The sequence below is a fragment of the Cucumis sativus genome, chromosome 7 (assembly GCF_000004075.3).
Source record: "Cucumis sativus cultivar 9930 chromosome 7, Cucumber_9930_V3, whole genome shotgun sequence".
NCBI lineage: Eukaryota > Viridiplantae > Streptophyta > Magnoliopsida > Cucurbitales > Cucurbitaceae > Cucumis > Cucumis sativus.
In genome coordinates this window covers 4269029-4296770 of record NC_026661.2, presented here as the reverse complement: position 1 = coordinate 4296770, position 27742 = coordinate 4269029, and the positions used below count along the sequence as shown (strand labels likewise).

The window sequence follows — 27742 nt, the reverse complement described above, 5'->3', positions numbered from 1 at the left end:
CACACAAAAATAAAATTAAAAATTATTTTTATAGAAGGTAAATTTTCATTCTTTTTTTTGTTTGTGTTATGTATAGATAGAGCACGTAAATAGATTTAATCAATGCCCTTCAAAATATGTTTTGGATTACAAAATATTAATCTCTTCTTGTAATAATAATTAGCTAAGCCTTTTAAGAAGCAATATGAAAGCCTCTTGGATTTTCATAGCCGTAGATTCTTGTAATAGGCCATTCACGAACATGCACTTCCTAAGCTTTTGGATTCACATCATCTCTTTTCTTTAGATAAATTTGTCCACCAACTTGGGTGAACAAAGTAAATTGAAAAACCAAACAAACTACTAGAATGCAAAAAAAATTGTAAAACGTGCAAATTTTAGATTTAGTCTTTGAGGTGCTTCACATCGCCAAATTTATTATTACAAGTTGATTTTGTTATACTTGAAATATATTTAATTATTATCTCCAAAAGTATTACAATGCAATAAAAAACTTTTTTATGATTTTTTTAGCATCCGATGCATTTGTAAATATTTTGGTCTAATTTGCTAAACTCGAAATCAACTAAGGGTGTATTTGAATTATCTATGAAAAAAAATGTTTATCAAGAACAAATTTTCTTTTAAAAGCTTTTTTAAAAATAAGTTTAAAATTTAACACTCACATAAGATCAAAAGTTTTTATATTAATAAGTTAAATAAATACATTATATTTTGATTATTTAGAAAAAAAAATAGATTTTGAAAGAATTTTCTATATGTATATATGTATAGAAAAAGATAGGGAGACAGTGGACTAACCGGGGGTGTTTTTGCCAATCCAAAACTAAAGGGGTAGTTTTGATCCTTTTTGTTGGAGAAATAATTTTGATTGAATTTGATTGTGAAGTAAATTGTGATTAATAGTGTAATAAAGCACGGAGAATTGCGGATCAATTTGATAATTCATTTTCTAAAACAAATTAGTTTTGATTAATTTCTTTAAAATAAATTATTTTCTAAACTGATTTTAAAAGAATACATTTCATGAACTTGCCAAACACCAATTTTTTTCACCCTAAAGTATTTAGTAGGTTAATACAAGTATAACCATATATTGTTAATAGCTATCGTTCAAGACTTTGAAAGGTAAATCTAAATTTTGTTATATTGTCTTAGATTTAGCTATATTTGTTATTACTTTTAGTTATATTTGTTAATACTTTTGGTCTGATGGTTAATAACTAATCTTTACAAATACAATAACTAAAAGAAAACACGTTGAAGTAAAATTTGATCGAAGTGATATTTTCACTTTATTATTATGATCATAATGTAAAGGATAGGATGAGTGGATGGAGTCATGAAAAGATGGGGGGTGGTGGAAAGTATGCTAAGGTTCCTATACACACACACACACACATATATACATACATATTCACAAACAGACAATACCTTTACAAAGGCTGTGAAAAAGGAGATTTAATATTATACACAACCACCTATCTTAAGTCATTTCAAAATATGGCTTCTAATGAGTTTTGATTAATTTCGCCTACAAACCCTAATCATGTGTGTTGGATGGATGTTCATTTCTTAGTTATGTGATTATTTATGTTGATGTTGTCTACTAAATTTTGCAGGAGATTCAACCACTTGCCTTGATAGGAACAAGTTGTTCCTTGAGGAGGAGGAGGAGGAGGAAGAAACTTGGATCTCGATTCTCTCATTCCTTTCATTTCCTTCCTCCTCTGAGTCTTCTACTACACAATTGATAAGTTCATCACTTGAGCTGGTTAAGATCTCTGGTTGTCCCAATTCCAATGGCGTTTGCAACTCATGAAGTGATAGCCGTGGAGAAGGTTTTCTACACATTTCTTTTACGTTTTTAGAATATCTTCCTTCCCAACATATTTCTAATTCCGTAAATTGTTGGCCGAAACTGAAGGCCGATGAACATTCAGAAACCGTCGAAGCTTGGGGGCGATCTTCTAAGCATTGTGGTGAATCAGCTCTTTCACCATTCTCATCTTCCTGCGCCCCCAGAAAAGGAAATGAAAACAAAAGCAAATGCACTTCTTTTAGATAATATAATATGAAAAATTGCATAATTTGTATGTAAACATCACTATGGTAAATATAATAGTAAAGACTTATAACTACTCTCTACAAAAGACAAATTGTTTGGGCTGCTTTCTCATTTTACAAAGACTAAAATAGAGAAAAATGGCATTTTAACTTCTTTTTTTTTTTTTTTTCCTTTTTATCACCCAAGAGAGAACAATATGAGAATCGAAGGATGGCGCTTTTTCTTTTCTATACTATTGTTTCTCCTAGACATAAGACACCCATTTGTTGACTTATCAATGTTTGTATATGTTCTAGTTTCCCTCATACTGGCACATTGTTCAAATCTACACTACAATTCAGGGACATTATAATGACGTATTTAACACCCATTTTCGACTCCATCCCAAAAACTATCACAGCCTCTAAATTGAAGAACACATATTATGCTGGTAGAGACGAGCCAAAGGAAAACTAGTATATCACACAATCACCTCCATAACCGATGACTGTGAATCAGTAAGCAAACGAGAAGTATAATCATTATATGAAAGAAAACAATAAATTACCTCAATGGGTGGCATGACACTCTCCCATCTTCCTATTGGTTGATAATTTGTGTCAGATGATACTTTGGACACTGATCCAACTTCTTTTCCAACACTCGAAAAGTTGTCAGAATGGGTCATTGTGAAAATATGTGCCTGTCCAGACACGTGTTTTGATAAATCATTGTCCGAGTCATTAGCATCAGAAGAAGGATATTTACCAATGCTACCAGAGAGTTCCTTTGCTTGATTACAGGCCATGATTTCATAAATTAACTTTAGGATATGTGCACGTTTTAGAGAAGCCTCCGCAGGATGGAACCAGTCCTGGCTTAGCTGGCGATCGTATTAATGTTAGACATGCAGAAACTTACACAAATAAAGGCAAAACAGTAACTGTTACCAATGTAAGGCCATTAGAGAAAAATAAGGTTCCGTACTTGCATCATAAATATAAAAAATCTACAAAACGATAAAGGCACTGAAAATAGAGGAGGTGCACATTAAGGTACAACTGCCCAAGTGCTAAATAAATATAGTGTTAAGAAAATGCATGACAGACATTATCGATGAAATAGCATGTTATAGTAACTGATAGAATGCATAAATTGGTGAGTCACAACCCTGTTCTTATGGGTTCTTGATGTCAAATGTTGTTTAAGAACCGGTGTGCCAGTATGGGAGAAATCTTGTGAGAGAATGCATGATTCTTATGTCTAATGTACACTTGATAGTTTGGATTGACTAAGAATGCAACATGATTTGATTGATGATGTTAAGTATGCTTGTGAGAAGATTAAAATTGGGTTGTGCTTGCATTAAGTTATCATGAGAAGTGTTGGCTTATGGGAATGGAGAATAAGAAAGGTGCTGTGAACTGTCCTTGTGATTAAGTTGAGTAAGTGTGGAGGTTACGAAATTGGAACTTGGACGTTTAGTCAGATTGTCAAATACAAAGCTCGAGAGTCCATATTCATAACTATATACAAGACATACCGAGGTATTGAAGTATCTGCGTACCAAGATTGGGAGTCTATTTGTTGTATTTATTGGAGATCTTGGGGTGCCTGGATACAGAAGCCAGTGGCAAATATTCTCCATATACAAATATGGTTACAACTTATTTCCTCAATCCTATAAATCACTAGCCCAAGACTAGCCATAGAGTTTGCATATATCGAGCTCGGCCCCTATTGGGTTCACATTTTGCATAATTCCTTTGCAATAGGATAACATGTATGAGCTGTTTGACTAATACCAACTCAAGTCCACCAACATTTAAAGTTGGTGGGCAAACATTGAGTTGGTATACTATACCGACACACTCAACTCTCCCTTCTTCCAATGTTTTCAATGGGTCCACCCATCGTCCATTGTTGACGACTTCCATTGCCGCACTCCAAGAACCCTCTTCGATGACCACTTACACACGGCCAACTCAAACGACGTCCAACTTCGTGCCACGATAGCCAACTCCGACGACGAACTTCCGTGACCAATTCGACTTCAACTTTCATATGACCAACTCAACAAACCAATTATGGGCTTCACTAACCACCTCCAACAACAAACTTGGACTAAAATCACCTTCAGTGATCAACTTTGACAACCATCTCAATGCAACCAACAACAGGCTTCGACGACAAACTCCCACAACCAAATCCAAGATAACTTTTGGCTCCGACAACCACCTACTACTACAACTCTTTACAAAAGTCACATTTGATAATCAACTTTGACAACCACTTTCAACTTCGAGCTCCAAAAATCACCTCTGATGATCAAATCCTATGACAATCACCTCTAATGCTCAATACCAACATTCACTGCAGGAAACTAACCACAGTGAAGACCATCTCTAACAATACACCTTAACAACGACCACATTTGGCGGCTAACTCCAACTATCACTTTGAGCAACTAACTCAAACCACCAACTTTGTTGTTCATCTTCAACAACTAACTCTATCTACCAATTCGACCAGTAATATGCTCTAAAAAGAAGAAATAAAAAAACTTGGCTAGCGAATGTGTATTTAAATACAGGTTTTGAGGCATTAGATGTGAAATTGTTGGAGAAATGTGGTGGCATTTCGTTGGTTGCTAAGATGACGTGGGGGATTCAATTCAAAAAAGTTTCATGAGAAAAATACAAAGCAACAGTAGGAAGAAAAAAAATGAAGATGATGCTGATGAAATTCGTAGAGAAAAATTAGGAATCAAAAGTTTTGATTTCTCTTTTGTTTCTCATTAAATTTACCCATGTTTATGCAAGAAATGTCGTGGGTTAATTGTTTACATCACCATAAGAAAGAAAAAATGCAATTCATATCTTATTCAAACATTCAAAAAAAAGAATGGTAAAATTATTGAATAAAAAAGTTTAAAAACTAAAAATTTCCATCATAAAAATAGAATATTTAGAACTCAAAAAAATGTAATAGACATCCCTCACATATGAACACAACTCTGCACCACAAACACAAACATGAACTCAAAACAACTCTGCACCACAAACGCAAACACGAACTCAAAACAACTCTGCACTCTAAACACAGTAATGTGAACTCTCCAGACACATGAACTCCACATTCATATGAATTTCAGACATCATATCTCAACTCAGTTCTTCAAACAACCTTTTATAGTTAGACCGATGCAAAATGTAAAAGAAACTCATCTTCAAGCCAATTAATCGCTAATAGTAGTATGACTTAGAGGAAAATTTGCTTAATTGAACAATTTTGAAAATGGGTTGAGTTGATTCCACAAAAAAAGTTGGGCTTGGCTTGCATTTGGGTTTGGTTCAATTAAGAAAAGGAAAAGAGAATTGGCTACAAGTCGGGTTGTGTAGGGTTTGGGGTAAAAGACTCGTCGCTCATGTCAAATGTGCAGTTCCAGTTTTTTTCTGTTTTACTACGTCTTCACAAGCAACAACACAAATTTCTTAGTATGTCTCTTCCTCATCTACATCCCATTGACTTTCCATGGGAACCTCAAAATCTATCGATCGGGTTGGGGTAATGGGTCTAAAAGAATCGCCCAGTTATTCCTTTTAGACGTGTTTTCATCCTCCCCGTCCCATACAATAACCCAAAAGATTTTGTGTCATCACGTCTAATGCAATAACGCCTATAACTTTTTTAACAATAGTTATGATTCACCTTTGTCTTCAGTCATATCGCATTCATGTTTTCATCTAATCATCTAATTCTCCTTTATTGCACAATTTTTCTTCTTCTTTGTGGGCTTGGTATTCCTCTTTTATTCTGCTTGATTGAATTTTTCCCGTTGCATATGCAGAAAATTGTCTCTCTTGAAGATATCACGTACATCTTAGATCAGTCCTCAAATTGCTTCACATTAGCTAGCGAAAAAAGACATTAATGGTATATGAGTGAGGACAATTATCTCTATTGGCAAGATTGTGTGATATATCTTTGTTTGAGAGAGAAGGTGCCACAATGTGATCTATGCTCTGCTCTCTCTGGATGTTCTCAACTCACCTTGATAAGAGAAAAAAGCTCTCATCGTCAGTGTGAACAATGCTGATGCACTGTTCAAATGTTTCCTTGGAATTGATTGGTTGTGCCACCAGGTAAAGACCAAGCTTTGTCAGGGTGGATGGATTTTTTGAGGGGAGGCTCTCAAGTGTGAAAATTGGTTTGAGGAGAGGATTCTTAGGTCCAATTGAAGTCCCACATTGATTGGAAAAGATAGAGGTCCATGGTATATAAGTAAGGACAATTATCTCAATTGGTAAATGAGTCATTTTAGATGAAATCAAAAGAAAATGGTAAGAGTTTAGGCTCAACGTAGATAATACCACACCAATGTGGAGATAGATTTTGCACTTTCCTCAACATTTAGGATACATGATATACTAAATCTTAATTCCGATAAACATTTTGACTCATGAATAGACAATCTTGAATATAAGGTAGCAAATATTAAAAAGACAAATGTTTAGTAAGTGTATAGAACCAACAGGATACGCCACATATAGAGAATTTGTAATTTAAGGATAAAGAACCTACAAAATTCGAGAACTTCAAGATTTTGAGAGAGCTGAAGTTCACTGGCGCACCCTCCAGAAAAAGTTCCACATAATGGAGTAAGAAGAGACCACAATCAAATGAATTTTCTTGTTGTGGCAACTGACCAAGCAGCAAAAACGAAAGTCAATGTTAGACATGGGAACGCAGATTACACAAACATCTACTATCAGACGAATCTTCCAAAAAATTGTTGACGCACAGAGTGTTTATATTTTAGTTGACTAACTCTCAGAAAAAGAGAGAAAAATCATTGTGTATATGCTATACACATTTCAGGCGTACAAAGGTAACATATCGTTCTTTGGTCATTGTGGCATTATGCTCCACCACATGTGATAAAACACTAATAAAAAGAGATATCAAGAAGTTTTATTTATTAAGCTCTTCACCTAGAGCATCAATTAAACACAAAACCTGGGAAATCTTCCATCATAGAACCCCAAATTAATCAAGGTTTTATTGATAATTGTGAGTGCCTGACCAGTAAGGCATCTCAATATAAGATAAATATCGTTTATTATTCTCAAGCTACAAGTATGTATGCAGCAAGGGATATTTGGTTGCTTAATTAGACACCTGGAGATCTAAATCAACAGTGCAGTTCAGGAGGAGGAAAAAACGGAACCTAGGAGAATGAGGCCCAACTCCATATCCTTCGCATATTAACCAACATTTAAAAGTGGGGACATTTCCTATCCTATACCATTTGAGACATGCACTCAACCTCAAAAAGAAATTTCTCAACCTACAATAAAAATTCAGAAATAAAAAGAAAGATTATATGATAACATACAATATGAAAAATATTATTCAATTTACTGTTCTTTTAATTTCTTTTTTCCTCTATTTTATTATTATTGATATTAATATTGTGTTGAGGTGTGAGAGGTTAGGGGGTTGGGGGGGCAGAGAAAATGAAGGATCTTGACAATGGCAACACATTCAAAATTTTAGTCTCCCTGGAGTCTACTAAATTTTTTAATACTTCCATACCTCTAGAGGGATAAATGGCAAGGTTAAGAACACTGCAGAAATATCTTTGTAATCTCCATCACCATACCTCTCTTTCCACTCTTCACATAAGTAACTGTCACGTTAAAATCTAAAATAATTATCGGTAACCTTTGACATTAGAATTTCAAAGTACGAAGAACATTACAAAATATAGGCTTTTAAACTAACATCACAAGAAATTTATAATGATTAGATAAACTAAGATGTAAAATTCAGAGAGAAAACATGAATAAAGGAGAACAAAAGGCAGAAAAAAATCCATTAAAATTAACTCAAATACCATGAAAGATATTCCTGGTGAAATGCTTGATGACAACAAAGAAGATAACATTGATTAACAATGCAAAACGAAAGTTTCAAAACAACTTCCAGTCAGTTCTAAAGACCATTAGTATAGTACTGTAAATTGTACAATTTTTTTCAATCTAGGTAGTCACCTAATACAGAGAACGAGGTTTTATTTTGTCACCTACCTTTTATCCCAGCTTAACTTTATTTAGGAGCCATCAACTTAAGTTTAATTAGGAGCCCTTTTAATTCCAAACAGATCTTTAGCCTTGCTAAAACAGATCATGGATTTCTCACCTAAATCTATGAGCCAATGCTGATGTAAATCAAAGTAGAATTATTTCTCAAAATGAATTCTCTGCCTCTAATGGCTAAGAGAAGGGGTCTTTATTAAGAATGTGTAACTAGTTACAAGTAGTTGATATAACTGTTTTTATGAAACAGTTTTAACAGTTAACAGTTTAAACAATTAAAATGTTTTACTAACTATCTACAGCTGTTAGTTAACAGTTTAAACAATTTAACTGTTTTACTAACTATTCTATATTACATCAAATGCATTTTGAATGAGTTGGAGAATACAGAAGGGAGATGTCGTTATGTTCGGAAGAGAGGGAGCCTGAAGTTCTTCATGAACTGTTTGGCTAAGTGATGGCACGCACTTGCCTTGCTCTCTTGAATTCTCAAAATGCTTCCACCCACTTGTTAGAAACCAGAAATCTATTGAAATAATGTAATCTTGTGATAAAAATATTTTTTTTAAAAAAATCCCAATTCATCACCTCCTTTTTTTGTTAGTTCATAATTTTTTTGGAGGAACTGCTCCAAACAAACTTGAATGATGCAAAGAGACCTACTTAGAAACAGGAAACCATTGAACACAAGGAACTCACGAAACAACCTTCACGACATCAAAAATAAAAATATAAAGATCTCCTTGGAACCATTCAAATGGATATATGAGCATATTACCTTTGAAAAAGAGACTTCAGCCCTCTGTGGCTCCCTTTGATAGAATCCATATGCAAGATGCACGGTACCTTGGATAAGTTATCATGTTTTTTATCTGCAAGATATTATGAAAAATTACATGAATTAGATGTGTAAATTATATCTCTTATTTCACATAGAAAGAAAGGGGTTTTCTTAAATAGAAGAGATTCCCAATAGAAAGTAGGAAAATACAAAATAAGGAAAAAAAAAATACACAAATATATCTTTAAAAACTATGAAACTATTAACAATAAAGGAAATAATCAACAAAAGATCATCTTAGTACCAATGACATTTTCATTAAGTGCTAAACATCTTGCCTTTCAAATTTACCACTTCACCAGGATGGCAGATGACAACCAAACTCCAATGGAGACTGTCATCAAGACTTGTAATTAGAATTAGAACAGAGTACATAATGCAGGATAGTCAATTAAAATAGAATGCTTAATATATATAAGTTATAAGTTATAACCTGTAGTTAACAGGAATGAAGAGATAATCCTTTTGAAAAAGATTTACTTTCTTTGTCCATTTGTGAACACGCTGAAATGCATCCCTTCCTCCACGAGCACTTGATAAATCTTTGTCTAGGTCCACAAGCTTTCGGAAGAAAAAACTATTGAAGAAGTAGAACCTATTGTTTTTCTCCGAAAGGAATTTATTTTTTAGATACCTACAAACATTTCATGTAATAATTCTCAGTTTGCTAATTAAAAGGGAGGGAAAAGCGCTCAAATATGAGGTGAAAGAATTGGCAGTGGTAACAGAGATAAAGCAAGTGTCTAATTGAAATCAAATAAACAATCCTACTACTTAAATAGATAAGTTTGTTAGTTGGTCATCAGCAATTCGTTTTTTTAGTTAGTAACAGGTTAAATCATACAAAATACCTTAAAATTTGGGCAGGTTTCAATTTTTCCCATGGAATTTGAAACTTTGTAATTGTTCCAAAAAAACACCCTTGCTTCTTCAAACAAAACAGTTTTGGAATCCTTTTAGGCAAATGAGAAAGTTGACTAAGAGTAACCTCTTTGGCTGCATGAATAAGGTTTTACTTAAGCTTTTACCCTATGACAGTGGCGTGGCTCACAAGTCCTCTCAAAGGGTAACACAGCTATCGTTGGACAAGTAACCAAGCACTCGCAGACGACAAAGTCACACAAAGCCAATCTTTAAAGGAAACTCTTTCCCAACCACAAAATGCGAACAATAAAAGGTGAAGAGGGAGAAGGGTTGGACAAAGGTGCCCAGCTGACCGACACAACTTTTGTTGCCGCTCGCATGTGTCTATTTGAGCCCTATACGCATGTGCACACACACTCGCCTGTCTGCATTTCTACTAGCTTGAGTGTATGTGCACACGCCCATTGCATGTGCAACATTCGTCAGGGCACACACCTATGCCTGCTTTTCTTTGGGGTGAGCGTCAACCTACACCCCTACCCACCAGCACAAGTGTGCTTCCCAACCCACTTCAGCCTGCTTGTGTAAGTCTTTTGCATCAAGATGCAAGGTTGTAACCAAACCTCCACCAATTAAAGTCCTCAAACTACATTGTCATTCAGGAAGAGCAAGTTAACAGCGAAGATGAACCCATGGCCGGTGAAAGTGTAACTATCAAAAGGTAAAAACTCAAGTAAAATTTTTCACATATCCATGTGACCTAAGAGGCTCCGCTTTGTCAGTCTTCTTATTCGTCCAAGAGCTCACAAGATGGTTTTGCTAAAGAAGCACCAATGCACAAGACACAAACAAACAAATTGGCCAAGGGGATCAATCCCCAAGTTTTTCAGTTACAAGATCTACGTTCATTTACACAAGAGACTTTGTGCATGAATGAGATGCTTTTACAAGTTGGACCTCTCCCATCTGTACAAATCCTCCATCAATCACTTTCCAGAATTCATAGGTTGTGGGAGACTCTACTAAGTCAAGTAAGCTAACTATAACTGTTGATTTATACTATATTTGATTTAATTCCCTGTAATTATTATGTAATTTTTTTTTGTAGGAGTCTTTCCTTTTATTTTATTAGATATGCATTATATTTAAGTTAGGGCTTTGTACTCTTGTAAAAACAACAAAGTGAGAAATAATTCAATAATATTCAAACTTTTTCATAACAACTTTTCTACATTTTAGCTCTACTATTGACTTTTCTAAATATAGTTCATTGTCCCAGACGCTTCCTAAACTTCAGGACTCCCTTTTACTTGGCCCACAACTTGCTCTTCACTGAACTGTATTTCTTGAGTCTTCAATTCAAAGCTTTATTGATGTAAGCAAGTTTCTCCTTTTTGCAACTATAGTCTCAACAATTTCATATCCTACTGAAGGAATTTTTGCAACGTCCTCGGATGGGAATTCCTATTTATATAAGGGTTTCATTCTATCAATGAAATAATTTCCCATCCATTATCAGTCTAATCGGCTGAAAGTTAAAAGATATGAAATCCCAAGTAACCGTAGAACTAAAAATTGCAACTATCTCACATTATGATTTGGATGTTTCTTGCCTTTCTATTTCGAAAGTACACTAAAATTATCTGCACTATTTATTTCAGCTATAAATATCCTCACTAAAATAAAAGAAATAAAAATAAAAAGAGGTTTTCCAATGGTAATCAATTCATGGTATAGGGATTAAAATGAAGAAATATAATATATGCAGCCAATTTCTAAGATAAGGACAAACAAAAACCAAGAGAAACAAACTTCTGCTAGAGACAGGAGAAAACTCAAACTTACTTAACATAAAAGTCAATGATAGTATCGTTAATAAACATCCCTGGCTTCAGAAGCTCAAGGTCTCTCTTACTAATGGTCACAGCATCAGGATCCCCCATTGGATAGATGACCTCTTCAAAAGTATCGACAAATCTGAATAGATCAGTTAAATTTGTAAAACGTACAGTAAACATGGGAGGATCTCATTAACCCAAATGAATAAATGAAAGAAACAATTTTGTAGAAGCATACTAGCATTATAAAGCCAAAGAACCAAAAGAATTAACAATTAAAAAGATCTTTCTTTACTACGGAAATAAAAACAATGAAAGACACTGAAGTAACAATTGAAAAGGTCTATGAATAAATTTTTCAATTATCCAATTTTCACCCTAAATAAACTAATGATCTGTCTATCCAAGATCTAAGCAGCAAAAGTATTTATTAGAAAAAAAAACGATTCCCCACAATACATTTGCTTTTTCTTATGCATGCTTGGGATTCAAAGACATGCAAACAGAGGCATCCTATCATCTCATAGAGAAACATAGAAATTAGGCAGTCTTAATATTTTGTCCTGAACATGATAAAAGTTCAAGTAATTGAAAAGAAACGGAACATGAAGAAACCGTAGAAAATTTCATTTTCAAATACATCTAATTCTCTACAGGTACTTTCACAATTTACTATGAGTCTAATGCCAACCATTACAGGGGGAGAAAATCCAAGTCTTGATTCTCTTTTTACTATACTTCACTTATGTGGAGTCTAACATTTAAAGTCCCTTGAATCTTTGATAAAAGCTTCAACGATATTTAGCACTATGACAATTCCCCTGGGTTCAATTTGCATTCAATTTTGATGGATTTTAAACAGTTCATAGTTGCTCCAGAGCATTTCTGAATAAATAAGCTGGACTTTGAGTATAAGCCCTAGAGAGTTAATACGTTTGGACACATTAAGAAACACCATTAATAAAAAAAAATTAGGTATGAGGGGGAAAAAGCAATAGCAACCCCATTCTATAATTTCTCAAAATAATGTTGATGTCAATACCTATAAGGCTTGCAATTGAACCCCTAATCTGACCCACGAGATGAGTCTTTCTCTACAAAACCCACACAACCCAACCCATTCCCATCAGTCTACAATTATCAATGTAAATTGGATGAAGTAAACAGCTTCCTGTTATCCAGACGGGCTTTGGCCCCCATGAAAATCTAATGCATTTCCAGATTAGATTAACAGCATTTCCAGTATTTAACAGAGGGAATGGAAGGAATAATGTAAAAGTTACAATTCTACTCACTCAGAAAAGCAATTCTTGGGAGAAAACACATCGCTGTGCCTCCAGGAAACAATTTCCTCCCCATTGACCTTGTCATTGTCACTGCCAAGAATGTTAAATAAAAAATAGTTAATTGTCTATAGTGATCTAAACCTCAAAATGAGGAATTTCCTCTCAGATTAACTAATTCAATATAGATCAGATAAGCGACATCCGTGCTGAAAATAGTCAGGTAGTGTATAAATTAAACGCTCAATACATGCCAGATTTTTCAGTGACTAGATAAGATGTATTCTTTAGAGTTCAAGAACAAATTTGTACAACCTATAGAACAGATTTTGTTCAAGTAAGGTAATGGCTAGATAATGTATTCGTGCCTCTTCTTCTCTTTCTTCTTCTTCTTCTTTTTGAAAAGGATACTTCAATATATTTGTTCATGCTCTCCTAACTTTGATTAATTCAACATACATTTTTTTTAAATTAATAATAATAATAAATAAATAAATAAAGAGGTGGTAAACAAATGCAGAATTCCAATCATAGGATTTTCTTTCTGGCATCAAATTGTATTGTATTGCTATCAGTCTCCAACCTTAACCCATTCTTATCTTCAAATAATAATCATAATAATAATTCAATTCTTTAAGCAGTTTCTTGATATTATATTATTATGTAAGCAAAATGATGTCAGAAAAGATATAGTCTGGGCAAGCCCAAAGAAAAACAGAAAGAAGAAAAGAAACTCACTCATGATCTGCATTCCACAAGTCATTATATCTAAGATTCAATGTTCTGATTGCTTTTTCACTTTCAGACCAAAGAGGGTCACAAACAGAAAATTTCAATAACTCTATGCCTGCACAAATGTTAAGAAAGACAGGAATGATGTCACCTTAGATTACGTGCATTCTAGTACCAAGAACAGAAGTCCAAAAAACATCCAGAAATGAAACTATCCTCCATTGGGGCTAAGTAAGAAGAAGAAGAAGATAAAAGATAATCAGTAGGTATACCAAAAAGCGTAGACCAAGTTTAATGGCCTTGCGGTATTAAATTTTGGGTGTCAATGACAGCCTAGACTTAATCCTCCCAACATTAGGCCACCTCCATTACCTCCTCAAGGCCATTTGTAGAAACCTATTTAACCCTAACAACATGATCAAACCATTTCATGAAAGTACTGTGTAACACATCCTCTCCTAGTTGGGGTGACTGTCTATAGGCTTGACATCTTTTTCATGTTTACATCTTCCTATCTCTGAATGTAGGAATAAGTCTTCCAATTCCCCTCCAGATAGAAAGAAAGGAAAAAAAGAAAAAAATATGTATGATTACCCAAAATGGTGTTTTAGAAACAAGACCAAAACCTCATACACATAGTTCGGATTTGTATTTCTAATAAAAGTTTAATATTTTTACATAATCAGCCTTCAGTTACCCATAAAAAGCTTGATTCCAACATAAAAAATACCTGAAATGTCCTTTGAATTTTCAGCCCTCGTGAAATGCTTTCCTTTGAGACAAAGATTAACAATTGCAGTTTCAACCTACATGAGAAAAATACTTACAAATAGATCTACACAGAAACACATAAAACAATGAAGTAAAAAAAATCAATGTTATACCCTACTGCACCATTCTGACTCAATGCCAATAATGTCGGAGATAGCCCATTCGGAATCAAATGTTCTTTGCAACCCACTCAGTGCTGAACCTCGGAACTTAATGCAGCTACAAGAAAATATTAACTTCGATGTTGTACACCAGTTACCTTCATAGATGACAAAATCAGGGAAAATAACCGTGACATCATCCTGAAAAATAATTTTACAAAAACACAAAGGTTAATACAAGCATCTCACTTCTTTGAAAGGAAGTTAAGTAAGATATCAATTCTCAAGATTAAGAGAACAAAAGAAAAGGTAGTAAATTACATATTTTATTCAACTTATAAGTCCTGATATCAAGATTAACCACAGAACTACTGAATGCAATGGATACTTAACTTGAACTTTTAATCTATAGTCCTTTAGTGCATCACCATCATACATTTATTTTTCAAAATGAGATAACGTGCATTCAAAACCCAATTTCAGAAGCAGCATTAGAAACCAAGAGCCTAAAGTTTAAGATTATTTACTTTCTTTTCAGAAATGGATGTAACTCTTTAAGACATGGCCCTGCTTCCAGATGGCATTTTCTCTCAAAAAGGACGGAGCTCTCCATGAGCTCTCCCTTTGAAAACTAGGATCCCCCATTCTTCATAATGTTATTATCCAGTACATATTGAAGGTTCAAAATTCCAGGAGATTCAAGTAGAGATGCTTGATCGATGTATTTGTGTTATGTTTGGAGAAATAATTTATTTTTTCTTGTTTCTGGAAAAGATCCTATAATTGGTAAATATAATAAAAGAAAACTTCAAACTAGGCAAACTAGGCAAACTAGGCAAACTAGTTATAAAATACAATTCAAGCTTGATAAAGCTTTGGTGAGAATATCGGAAATTTGATGGTGAAACAGTTTGGTTTCACTGCATTATTGTTGATCTCAGATATGAAACGTCAATCCATCTCTATGTTATTTGTCATGTCATGATGTATAAGATTCTTCGCTATGCCGATTGTTGTTTGACTGTCACTAAGCATTTTAAAGGAACTTTGAGTTTCTATCCTTAGTTCTTCCAAAAGCCATCAAATCCACACCCCTTCACAAATTTCCAGCTAAAGCTCAATATTCAACCTATAGATTGCTTCTAGCTACAACTGCCTGCTTTTTGCTTCTTCAAGAGACTACATTGCCTCATACATAAGAGCAATATCCAAATGTAGATCTTTGATCAGTTAAGTCTCCAACACAACTAGCATCAAGATAAAGTTCTACCAATCTATTCGGTGACTTTTTAACAATAGATCATGATGTACAGTACTTTTTCAGATCTTAAAATCATGTTAACAAATCCTAAGATGGTGTTCAATTGTACTATTCATGTGCTAACTAACAGTGCTTGTAGAATATGATGTACGATCTGGTATGTGACAAGTAAATTAACTTTCCCACAAGCATTCGATACATGACCTTGCCAATTAGACTAATCTCTTCACTATGGTCTTCACCTGGATTTGGACCCATGGGTGTTTCAACAAGTCCAAACCTAAGATTTCCAATCTCCTTTAGCAAGTCTAGGACATATTTTTGTTGAGAAATAACAATACCATCCATAGACCTCACCACATCCATTCTGAAAAAATATCTCAAACTTCCTAAGTCCTTGATTTCAAACTCAGTTGCAAAGAATTCTTTTCAAATTAAGGATCCCCCAAAGATTATTTCCTGCCATGATGATATCATCTAACTATACAATCAGGACTGCAATTTTGTTGTTTGCATATTTCACAAATAGAGTATGATCAACTTGACAATAATGATAACCACTTTTAATCATAACTTTGGCAAATATGTCAAACCAAGAATGATGAGAGTATTTTAAACCGCATAAAAACTTTCTTTGACTTCTCTGAATTTATGCCCATTTGTATCCTACATCAGATTCAATCTTCTCCTCAAATTGATTTGTTCATTGACATCAATAAAATGACTCAATTGATCATGTAATTTGTACATTCTTTCATGTAATACCATTATATACACTATCACTTAATTCTAACCCCCATGGTCAGAATCGAACTACCCTAAAGCTAATTTAATAGAATCAAATATATTGAAATATAAAAGAAAAAACAGTTACAATATAACTCCCCAAGTATTCAAGGTATATAGACCCTCCTCTCTTGAGATATCTCTCAGGCCTTTGTTCACACATTTCCTAACTTCCTCCTTTCTCATTCCCTCTATTTATGACTAAATACCATAACAAACTCCCTGACTAATTACTAATATATCTTTAATAGCATTAATCTTCAAGAACAAGTACTCATCAAAGACATTAAACAAAGTTCTTCCTTTAATATCGTTTTATAGTGGAAAGTCTATGCATATCTTCCACTATAAACAATTGAAAAGGCCTCATTATAAGATCATTTAAAGTTACTATTTGGAAAGGAGATTTCAAGTTCTTAATTCCTCAAATTTCCAAAAATTTTCCTTGCCATGCAAAGAAACGGCATTGAAGTCTTTAACCAAAATCTCCTAAATCAACCTAACCCTATTAATGAGTACAAAACCATCAAGATCAACAATAGGGCAATTCAAGGGTTTTCATGCTAGGCAAATGATATACCTCTTCCACGAAATTTGCACCAAACCACCAGACATAACATCCCTAATCACCTCACCCTTTCAGCTACTTCCATTATTCCTCTCCACGACAGTATTTTTATTTTTTATTTTTTATTTTTTTGCTTTTTTTTTTTATTGAAAATCAGAAATGATGCTCAAATTTCGTTCCTTCATGACAAAAGGGTCATTAGGATTAATATGATCTTCATGCTCTTTTATTCAAACAACAACTTTCATTAAAGAATACATGAGCAAGTCCACAAAAGAAGGAAGCCTTGCTAAAGTGGGGTTTCCTCCAACTATACAAGATAGTTCCTATAAAATAGTTACAATGTCTTCAAAATACATGTGATAATGTGACATTTTTCAAACCTAATTTCTCATTTCTCGAAGATGAAATGCTCCCACGTATAACCATGAAAATAATTTCCTTTTGTTCATGTCCACCAACCTCGTTAATACTTCTTTGATAGAAAAACTGCTTTAATTGAGAGAAAAAAATGAAAGAATACAAGAACAAACAAAAAGCTAACCTCATTAATAGACTGCTCATCATGCATGATAGACAAATTAAATAACTTGCGTAAGTACATTTAGCATACCTTTTTAATGAAATATCAAAATTAACTGCTATTTGATCACCCCAGTATAAGTAGGATGTTAATCCCACATGAAAACTATAAGAATTAAATATTTGCCAGGTGATTAAAATGATATTAAGTTGGAGAAAACTTCAAAATCCATAATAAGCTGGAGTGTCTACCTCATTAGTTGAAGAACGAGAAAGCAATATATCATTGGTTTCAAGAATCTCCTGCTTCATAGATCCACCACCTTCAAGTGGGGTATCTACAGCAAATGCAACAAAAGATGTGCAATTTTAAAAACTGTAACAGAAGCATCAAATAACCCACAGCATACATATATGTATGTATGTAAATAATATTTTAATGAAAAAGGAAGAAGAAGAGATGTAATGCTACATCTTTCTAGAACATTTTTCTTCTTTTCCAGCTTAACCATTAGGAGACGGAATAAAACATAAATAAATTTAAATGTTAAGAAAAACCATAAAAGTGGGATCACCTGCACATGTATCTTCAGCATTAAGATCAGTTGGTCCCGGGCTAATTTGATGACCTGTATTTAGAGTATAGATAGAAACTGAATGGGAGGTTCGAACTTCAGTTAAACAAACAAATTATAACAAATAAAAATAGAAGTAATCTGAATGCACAGAATCTGATTCATTTACACATAAAAACTAAACATGAGGAGCTTTCAGTTAACATGAAAGAACTGTAGAAATAGTCGCACAAGAGATCATCCATTCTTGTTCACAAATGCTCCATCTTTTTCTATCCTACCACATTCTATTTCATAAGAAACTAGATGTCATAGATGGTATATATATTTTAAATTTCGCTTGAGAAAGATTTTGGCTGGGAGGAATTCCTTAGGTTTGTTGGCAACAATTATGAAGTCATTGTGAGGAATAGAAGAATGCAGAAATGAAACTCTAGTGAATGAATTTTCAATGAAAAATTTAGTTCAAACTCTGTCTATTCTTCCCAAAGTAGATTGAGATGATTCAAGGCATGTTGAAAATCAGAAAGTTCAAAAACCAAGTGAATATTTCTACATCAATGGTGCATGAGGTGGCATTAATTCAGCCAATAAAACCCAAAGAAAACGTTTAGGAATGGCTTTGTCTCCTTCGGCATGTGTTTTGTGCCACTTAACAGATGAAAATCAATCTCATTTGTTCTGTCATTACCCAAAAGACTGGAAATTACTGTTGTGTACATTTGAATTGCTCTTGGATCTAGATAAAACAAGATTGTTAAATAATCTTTAAACATTATTTCCGAGGATTATTTTAAAGCTAAAAGCAGATGCAATGTGAGTGCTAACAATTAAGAATAGAAAATCAGATAATACCCTTACCTTCAGAATCAATGTGAATCAGTTCGTCGCTAACATCTTCAGAGAAACTATCAATGTTGGCACTTTTTCCAACTGAAGCAGAGGTAAAGGAAGAAAACAAATTTCAGATGCCAAACATGTTATAATTTTCATGGAGTCATGTCAACCCATGAGAAGGAAAGGGGGGGTGGGAAAAAATATGAGACACTTCACGTGTATTATCTATAGATAAGGAGAAACAAATTCATAACAAAATAAATAACTAATTAAAACCCAGAGAAAATGTAGTAATAAGGAAACTAAAAAAAAAAGAAGAATATTATATATATATATATATGAAAGAAAATAACTGGTGATGCTCGAAGGAAACGAACAAAAAAGGATATTACCTTACCTTCAGCATCGATATCAATGAGCTCATCGCTAAGATTCCTGCTTACACTTTTCGCACCTTTTCCAACTGGATAGAAGACACATGAAATAGTTCAGACGGCACATTTAATATAGTTCCCAAATTATGAACACAAAACATATGCGCACATAGGTTGCATTTTGAAGTTTGATCTAAAGGGAAACTTTAAACCAACATAAGAACTCGCAGTCATACATTGTCGTGATTATTGATGATAACATATTTGTAGAATATTTCTGAGTCCTAAACAAGCCAAACTGAATAATCATAGTTCATAACCAAAACACTTTGTTGCAATGTTCAAAATTAGCTGATAGTTAATGGAGATACCAACCCCTGCCTGTACATATATTCATTAGACAAAAAAGCTCCATACAAGAAAGGAAATTCCAAGGAAACAATTCGATATCAATGATGTTCGATTAAATCAATGTATTTAATTTTCTATTTACAGAATTGCATAGATGTTTCTAACATTAAAACAACACATATCTGTTGCTTTTTTCACTTTTCAAATCATACATTTACTCAACGCACAATTTCCTCCAAAACTTATGTTTAAATTTTTGCACTACATGTTTTTCATTTCTACCAGCCACCGAACTGGGCTCTGTTCTACGGTCTAGCAAACAAGAAAACCGGCAAACTAATTTCAACCATTTATCCGAACGATCCTTCCACTAACGGTAACTTCTCCACACACAAGAACAATCTATCCTTCCAAATCCTAAATAAGACAACATCCTTTCTCACTCAATAGCCGTCCTGATTCTCGTCTCCCATAACCAAAATGATCATATTCACGCCTCCCAAGCACCAAAAGCAAACAAATCCCGTTTTCACCACAATCATCCATAGCGATTGAAAAGTAGTAGTACAAAGGCACTCACAGCAGTGGAGAAACTGATGCTTGGTAACGGGAGAGCTCCTGCGGGCAGAAAACTTGCCGAGTAACCTTCGAGAGACTTTCTCAACACGAGCGTCCTCTTCGCTGAAGTCGAAAACGGAAAATCTCTTGCCTCCACCGTCACCTATGTCTCTCTCCTTTCTCCTTGTCGACGGAAATGGCTTGGAGCTGGAGGTCCGAGTCATGGTTATGAAGCCAAAGGCAGCCAGTAACGATCAAAAAAGCGCTACGATGGCATGTACGTTTATATATTATATATATAGTTTCTATTTTGAGAAAAAAAAAACTTTGTTTTTCTATAAATATTTGAACTACACGTGGATGTTAGATTACACGTCTAGCATTCCATTGTTTAGTGTAACCGTCTGATTCCAAATATCGTGTCAATTAACCTTCATTATTTTTTATTAAAATATTTATAAAAAAATTTCTATACTATCAAATGGTTTACTAATAAAATCTAAAATTTTACTGTACGTTTAAATATTACTTAATCTTTTTTTTCATATATCATAGTCTAATTTTATGTCTTGTAAACTTTATAAATAGTGTTAGTTGAAACTTTGGATGTTCGGGAGTCAACTAATTGGAATGATATATTTAGCATAAAAATTTTATATAGTTTGAGGTATTTAAAATCAAAGTTTATAATTGTGAGTATTTAAATCTGATTCTTTTTTAAAAAATGCAAAATATTTAACAATTTCGAAAAAGCACACAAAATACAAAAAAATGCTACATTTTAATCTCCATGAAAAAAGTTCACAATCCAAAATACCAAACGCACAAGATTAATTGGCCAAGATTTAATAGTCAAATCTAACTAGAAAGACATGCTAGCACTGATTTAAATAATAGGCACTTGCAAAGTTGTGATCATAGCAAAAAAAAAAAATTTTGTTAAATCTGTTCCAACTGCCCATAGTCATTAGTTATAATGATGCTACTCCAATTTTTAAGTACACGTATCGTGACATTTACTCAACATAGCATAATTCAAAGCACAATCTCTTTTTTCATATGAATTTACATTTGGTTTGTTCGTTGATGGAATGAAAAAGACATACTATTGCTGACTGTTGGTTCCTTCTAAAATCAATTTATTGAAAGAATGTGAATAATATCAAGCAAAGGAATACATTAGTTAATTACATTTACTTACGGGATTTAATCCTTCTTAATATAGGAGACAAATAATTCTTTTCTCGAAGATTGGATTTTCTATCATGATCACTACTTGATCGAGTCTGGCTGATCTTCAATGGTTGATGAGACAACAAAAGCGATTTGGCAAGTTTAGGCATCCCATCATCATCTTTCATCGTCGTAGCTTCATGTTTCTCGTTGAGATAGGGATGTTGGAGTAACATATCAGCCGTCCACCGTTGTTTAAAATTCCAAACAAAGCATTTTTTGATGAAGTCCTTACCTTGTATGGACAACTCCTCAGGTATTCTTGGCATGCTCTTGCTATCCAAAATCTTCATCATCAATTGTTTAGAAGTTGCAACCTCATCCCACGCAGATTTTCCAGAAATCATTCTAACCAAAACGCAACCTAGCGACCAAACATCGTGTGCGTCGTTAACTTCATCGAAAACGATGGATTCCGGCGACATATATCTGGGTGTTCCTTTAAACTTCAATAATGAACTGCGACGCCTAGACTTTCTATACTCATCATCAGAATGAGCATCAGCATCATTCCTATACTTGCATCTCTCAGCATGTCCGAAGTCAGCAATCTTTAGCTTCATCTTCCCATTACTTCGAGGGAATGCAAGAATGTTCTTAGGCTTAAGATCGACATGAACAAACCCCTTGGAATGAATACAGGAGAGACCTTTAAGTATCATTCGAAGATATTCTTTCACTTCATCTTCAGGTAACTTCTCTTTCTGTTTGATCAAGTCATCCAAAGTCCCTCCTGCAGCATACTCCAACTTCAAAGTGTAGAAATCCTTATCACCAGGGAGATCTCTTCCTCCTGGTGATCTGGTTATCTCACTCCCTAAATATTGAACTATTTCTGGGCAGTTCTTGAATTGTTTCAATACTAATTCTTCCCACAACGAAGAATTATGTCCAAGAGGAGATAGTTTGACAGCAAAATAATAGTGAAGATTATTATAGATTTTTTTTCTAGTGGTTTGTTTTGCTAAGCAAACTAAACCATCAGAGCCTTGGCCTAAAATCTTTACTAAAACCCAATTCTCCATGATCGTCGCGAGAGAGCTTTGAAAAGAATATGAATGAACAATGTGAAGAAATAAGTGATTACTCGAGGGTGGAGGGTTAGCTTTTTATTGAGAAGGGATAAATGTGTTTATAGAAGGGAAAAGGAAAAGGAAAAGGAAAAGGGTTTAACTTATTTTTCCCTATTTGAAGCGGAAATGCATTATTATCATATCAAATTACTAAATCAATTAAATATTTTCTTTTCCTTTGACGTTCTGTTTTGAATTCATTAGGCACTTTCTCAATTTTGAAGTTAGTTTTCAAAAATATTTTTTCTTTAATGAATAAAAGTTTTGGGGAAATTACTATATGTTTTATAAATAGTTTTTATATTTTAGTATTTTTAAAATCGCCCCTGTGTTTATATGGCTGTTGGAAAATATGAATTTCAAATTTTAAAAAGTATATATTTTTTGAAACAATTACAAATATATATTTAAGTATAGAAATTGAACCTTATGAATTTCTTCTATTTTCACAAAATTCATTATGTAAATATTTCAAATGTTCTATTTTGAAAAAAAATTCAAAATTTTCTTTTAAACATAAAAAATTTAAAATTAAAAGTTTACTAATATATAAACATTACAAACAAATAATTTCAAGGTGTATTAAAAAAAAAAAAAAAGGCAAAGTTGGGACAAGTAAATAATGGATCAAATTTAAAATTTAAAATGTAATTATAACTTTTAAAATGTAATTATAACTTTTAAGCTTATAACTAAGTCTTACTTTAGGATCTTTTAAACTTCTAAACTATAGAGTACCACTAATTCAATTTAAATCTCACTTTTGTAAATGTATAAATTTTATGCATAACAAAAAATAAAAAAACTATTCACATGTTATAAAAAAAAACTGAAAATAGTTTAATGTATTTAGTTATTTTAAAAAATAACCATAAATATAAACGTTGAATGCTTATAAGTATATCAAAACCAGAATTTAAATCCATATAATTATTAATTTGAAATTCAAATTGATATAACTTATAAACTGAGAAATTAATTTATAGAAATTTAAATTGAGAAAATTATTAGTTCATTGACTAAATAGCCTATATTTATAAACAATTTAATAGTTTAAATTGATATCTTCTCATATTTTTTAACCTTTACCATTTGCAATTTGAGAAAATTATTAGTTTAAAACTAACTATCCATTTCATTTATACTTTCAAATTTTTAATTTAAAAAGTAAGTTAATCACTTATAATAAATTATATAACTGATAGTCATTTATACATTATAGTCATAGAAGACTATCAATGATAAAAACTTAAAATTTTGTTGCTGGTAAATATTTTAATTTATTTTACTATTTTTAAAAATGTTCATTTAAAAAAACTAAACTATTTAAAAATGCTAATAATATATTTTTAAGAAAAACATTTAAATAAAAATAATTTTATTTTAAAAACATTTTTTCTAAAGCTAATCTAAGGACTTAAAAGTATAAAAAAAATTATGATATTAACGTAGCAAATTTAAAAGTCATAAACAATTTTTTTGTTTTACCTTTTCCGTTTGCAATTTCGAAGATACTTCCAACCAAAACCTTTCGTGAGGACAGTTTTAAAAAGAAAGAGAACTTTTCAACCGTTGAACGCCATTAACCAATCAATCCTCGACGTAGCGTGAATCCAAAGCGTTCCCCATCGTCGGAGTGGAGGAACCGATATGGCCGACGACACCGTCAAGGCGGAGGCTCTGCAGATTATTGGCATGTTTCAAGTTCTTCCCAAATTGGTAGTCTTCGACCTCGATTACACTCTCTGGCCATTCTATTGGTAATTTCTCGCTCTTTTTCTTCATCTTCTATTTCACTTTCACATTTGTTGACTTGTAAAAACCCATGCCGATTGATTATTTTCTGTACCTGTTGGTTCTATCGTTTTCATTTTTGAGCCGATTCAATGCTGCTATACTTCCTTTTGCACTTGGGGGAATTTTGATGAAAGTCTGTTTATCTTTGCTTTATTTTCTTTCCTGTAGTTCGTCTTATAGTTTTTTTTTTACTCAGACGGGAAGATTTTTCTCAGAAATGAAAATTAAAAGTACGATATTTTATAGATGAATTTCATTAGCTAAGCTTCGTCCCTTTTTCCGTTATTTGTTATCAAGATTATTAGGTTTTTTCATATCTGAACTGATGTTCGTGCGACTTGAGCGAATTAAAATTACAATGGGGTCGTATGTGATATTCAGATTTTCTAGCTTGCAGCAATCTCATAGATGAGTTCAATATCAATCTGTAGTTATCTCCTCTGTCAATGTGCAAGCTTATGGTGTCTGTCGCTTCTTAACATGTAGTAATTTTGAAGTGTTACCTCATCATCCAAATCATACACGAGTTCAGCCAGTAGTTCTCAAGTACGTTTCAACCACCCCACTGCCTGCTTCAAGAGAAAACAACCCATTTGACAACAAATTCTTTTAGTACAAATTGGAGGTGGTGATTTGAACACGGGACTTCTTGACCCTTAGTACATATAGATGTCTAGTCTCTTGTTTGCTATTTGATAACGATTTTATTAGTGTTTTCTCTTTTCCAAATGTATGTTTAGTTTTTTTCTTTATTATGGTTTTTCACCTTTCTCAAGGAAACATTTGAATTATTAGTCAAATTTAAAAAACAAAGTAACTTATAGGTGTAATGTAACTTGGGAGTTGTGTTTATAAGCTATCTAAACCTTTCAAAAACAAAAATAAAAAATTCAAAAGCCAAATAGTTACCAAATGGTCGAAGAGTTTTTACACTGCAGGAAAATTAAAAACATAGAAGGTCTCTTAACATCTCTTAGATCTTGGGGTTAGTTGAGGATGATTTGTTAGTCATGCTTAGTATGGTTGTTTTTGCGAAAGTCATGTAATCAAGTTTGACCCTAACCTCATCTTTCTATTTTGATAGTGAATGTCGCTCCAAACGTGAAATGCCATCTATGTATCCTCATGCCAAAAGCATATTATATGCTCTTAAAGACAAGGGAATTGACCTTGCCATTGCTTCTAGATCACCAACATCTGATATTGCCAAGACGTTTATTGGTAAATTGGGAATTGAGTCAATGTTTGTAGCTCAGGTAAGGATGCAAATGATTACACATTTTACATTTCTTATTCATTCATCGGCTATGAAGTTTTAGTGTTTTTCTTCTGTTACTTTGTGGAATGAGAATTCTCCATTTCTCCTGGACAAATTATGTTTTTCCAGGAGTATTCCCAATGTTCCTAGCATGAATGAACCTTGAAATATTGTAGCTAAAAGCATACTTCAATCAGGAAAACCTGTAATTACTTCCCTAATAGCATTAAAAATGCACTTTATTTCTTCTAACAACCTCCTGATTTTCTAACTGGGGTCTTAAACGAGCATTTATTGCGGTATTTTGAATAATCAGCTTATAGTGAGAGATTTTTGCCTATTAACGCTATCCTGTTTTTCATGCTGGACGATCATTTCCAGGAGATATTTTCCAGTTGGACACACAAAACAGATCACTTCCAGAGAATTCATTCTCGGACTGGTGTACCATTCAAGTCTATGCTATTCTTTGATGACGAGGACCGTAACATTGAAACTGTAAAACCCATCTTTCTCATAACTTTTCTGTATTCTAACATAGTTCTTTGATTTTTCATTGATTGGCATCAGAAAACATTCTAACACTGCCATATCTACGTAACTGCCATCTTTACAAAGTTTTCTTTGGCAACTACAGGTTGGAAAAATGGGAGTAACTAGCATTCTTGTTGGCAATGGAGTTAATCTTGGGGCACTGAGGCAGGGGCTCACAAGTTACTCCCAGAATGTGAATAAGATTGAGAAGAACAAGAAGAAATGGGCAAAGTACACACAGAACTCATCTTCATCAGAAAAGACCGAGTAAACGTGATTATAAACTGTGAGATTATTATTATTTTCCCCAGTATTTGGGGGGGATTGTTATATATTTTCAGATGCATTTTCTCAACTGCCTTAAGAACGTTTAGCATATATTTATTTAGGCTCCTAGAAACCTTAATTCAATACTTTGATGCTTAAAAGAATATATAGTTGAAGTAGCATTTTCAAACTCGTTCATTCCATTTGTAACCTCGTTGGCTTAGATTCATCTCTGTCAGGGTCAAAAGTATATTTAGAAGTTGTGATGGGAGAACAACAATAATGCGCGTTTGTTGGTTATATCTAACAACAAATTATTGAAGTCCAACTGGTTTATGATTTTTTTTCTTCTCTTGAAAGAAATTGTGTGTGCCTATTTGCATTGAATTCTTGGTCTTTTAAGTTGGGTTTTGGTAAAATGTAGGAGAAGATTCGTGCCCAACCTTCCTCTTTTTGGAATTGGACCTATCCCTTACTCAACAATCTTGTGAGGTTTTCTGATAGGAATTGACACAGATGTTCTAAATCAATATTCCTTACATGATTTCCATTTTTAACACTTCTATTGAAAATAAATTATGCATTTCCCCAGCAACGATTTCCTCACTCTTCCAAAGTTATGAGTTCCTCTTCTTATTAGGCGTGAACATGATAGACCGAAAAATTGAGTCGACTGGCGTTTGGTTGGCAAAGGTGAGAGAGAGAGGGATTGGTTGGAGTGGGTTTTGAAAATTTTCAAATAGAAAATTTTAAAAAAAAAAAATTAAGTGTTTAGACTGACCCTACCAAAATTGAACGATTCGAGGTTAGTTTGACATTTTACTAAACTGACTATGGTCAGTTCAGGGATTAAAAAAACCCTAACTCGATCGATGATTACTCCTACTTCTTATATATAATTTTATTATGAATATCATGTTAGTTATTCGAATCTCCAACTTAATATCTCTTTTGACTACATAAAATACAAACTATATTAATATCGGTAGAAATTGTTGGTTCGAGATACTTTCAAATTTATCTCTATACTTTCAAATAATTTTTAAATTTAGTGTCTCAAAACTTAAATTTTGTTAAAATTGGTTAAATAATATTAATAATTTGTAGGTAAGAAAATACAATAGGTAAATATGTTAAAATTCTAAATAATACAAACATTTTTTAAAAAAA

General features: G+C 33.2%; 3 protein-coding genes across 8 annotated transcripts; 1 reads left to right on the top strand and 2 right to left on the bottom strand.

Moving 5' to 3' along the window:
- Positions 1-1260: 1260 nt before the first annotated feature.
- Positions 1261-20666, bottom strand: LOC101207077 (probable ubiquitin-like-specific protease 2A). 6 transcript variants are annotated; one of them, XM_011660517.2, is made up of 17 exons: positions 20433-20664; positions 19525-19590; positions 19152-19223; positions 18291-18344; positions 17968-18053; positions 14591-14779; positions 14437-14512; positions 13713-13821; positions 12987-13067; positions 11699-11830; positions 9423-9623; positions 9268-9323; positions 8927-9020; positions 7646-7739; positions 6632-6751; positions 2616-2930; positions 1261-2013 (listed from the first exon to the last, which is right to left on the bottom strand). In XM_011660517.2, exons 1-17 carry the CDS (start codon positions 20632-20634, stop codon positions 1588-1590), a joined length of 2373 nt encoding a protein of 790 aa, XP_011658819.1. In that variant the 5' UTR covers positions 20635-20664; the 3' UTR covers positions 1261-1587. The 6 variants fall into 6 exon arrangements, with proteins under 6 accessions (XP_011658819.1, XP_031744941.1, XP_031744942.1 ...); XM_031889081.1 differs by having other exon boundaries at positions 19520-19590; positions 20433-20503; XM_031889082.1 differs by lacking the exon at positions 17968-18053 and having other exon boundaries at positions 20433-20666.
- Positions 20667-21603: 937 nt separating this feature from the next.
- On the bottom strand, positions 21604-22668 carry LOC101206594 (mitogen-activated protein kinase kinase kinase 17). The gene has a single exon (XM_004137015.1). It carries the CDS (start codon positions 22666-22668, stop codon positions 21604-21606), a length of 1065 nt encoding a protein of 354 aa, XP_004137063.1.
- Positions 22669-24238: 1570 nt separating this feature from the next.
- Positions 24239-26914, top strand: LOC101202744 (magnesium-dependent phosphatase 1). Its single transcript, XM_004136841.3, has 4 exons — positions 24239-24476; positions 25598-25769; positions 26153-26269; positions 26409-26914. Exons 1-4 carry the CDS (start codon positions 24367-24369, stop codon positions 26574-26576), a joined length of 567 nt encoding a protein of 188 aa, XP_004136889.1. The 5' UTR covers positions 24239-24366; the 3' UTR covers positions 26577-26914.
- The last annotated feature ends 828 nt before the right edge of the window (positions 26915-27742 follow it).

What these genes read in the sequence shown, in the direction of transcription:
- LOC101206594 (XM_004137015.1), bottom strand. Translation starts at nt 22,668, where the DNA reads ATGGAGAATTGGGTTTTAGTAAAGATTTTAGGCCAAGGCTCTGATGGT.
- LOC101202744 (XM_004136841.3), top strand. Translation starts at nt 24,367, where the DNA reads ATGGCCGACGACACCGTCAAGGCGGAGGCTCTGCAGATTATTGGCATG. An exon ending in AGTCAATGTTTGTAGCTCAG is followed by an intron (nt 25,770 to 26,152) that starts GTAAGGATGCAA and finishes GATCATTTCCAG; the next exon opens with GAGATATTTTCCAGTTGGAC. An exon ending in AGGACCGTAACATTGAAACT is followed by an intron (nt 26,270 to 26,408) that starts GTAAAACCCATC and finishes TGGCAACTACAG; the next exon opens with GTTGGAAAAATGGGAGTAAC.
- LOC101207077 (XM_011660517.2), bottom strand. Translation starts at nt 20,634, where the DNA reads ATGACTCGGACCTCCAGCTCCAAGCCATTTCCGTCGACAAGGAGAAAG. An exon ending in CATTGATATCGATGCTGAAG is followed by an intron (nt 19,224 to 19,524) that starts GTAAGGTAATAT and finishes CCTCTGCTTCAG; the next exon opens with TTGGAAAAAGTGCCAACATT. An exon ending in GATTCACATTGATTCTGAAG is followed by an intron (nt 18,345 to 19,151) that starts GTAAGGGTATTA and finishes CTCTAAATACAG; the next exon opens with GTCATCAAATTAGCCCGGGA.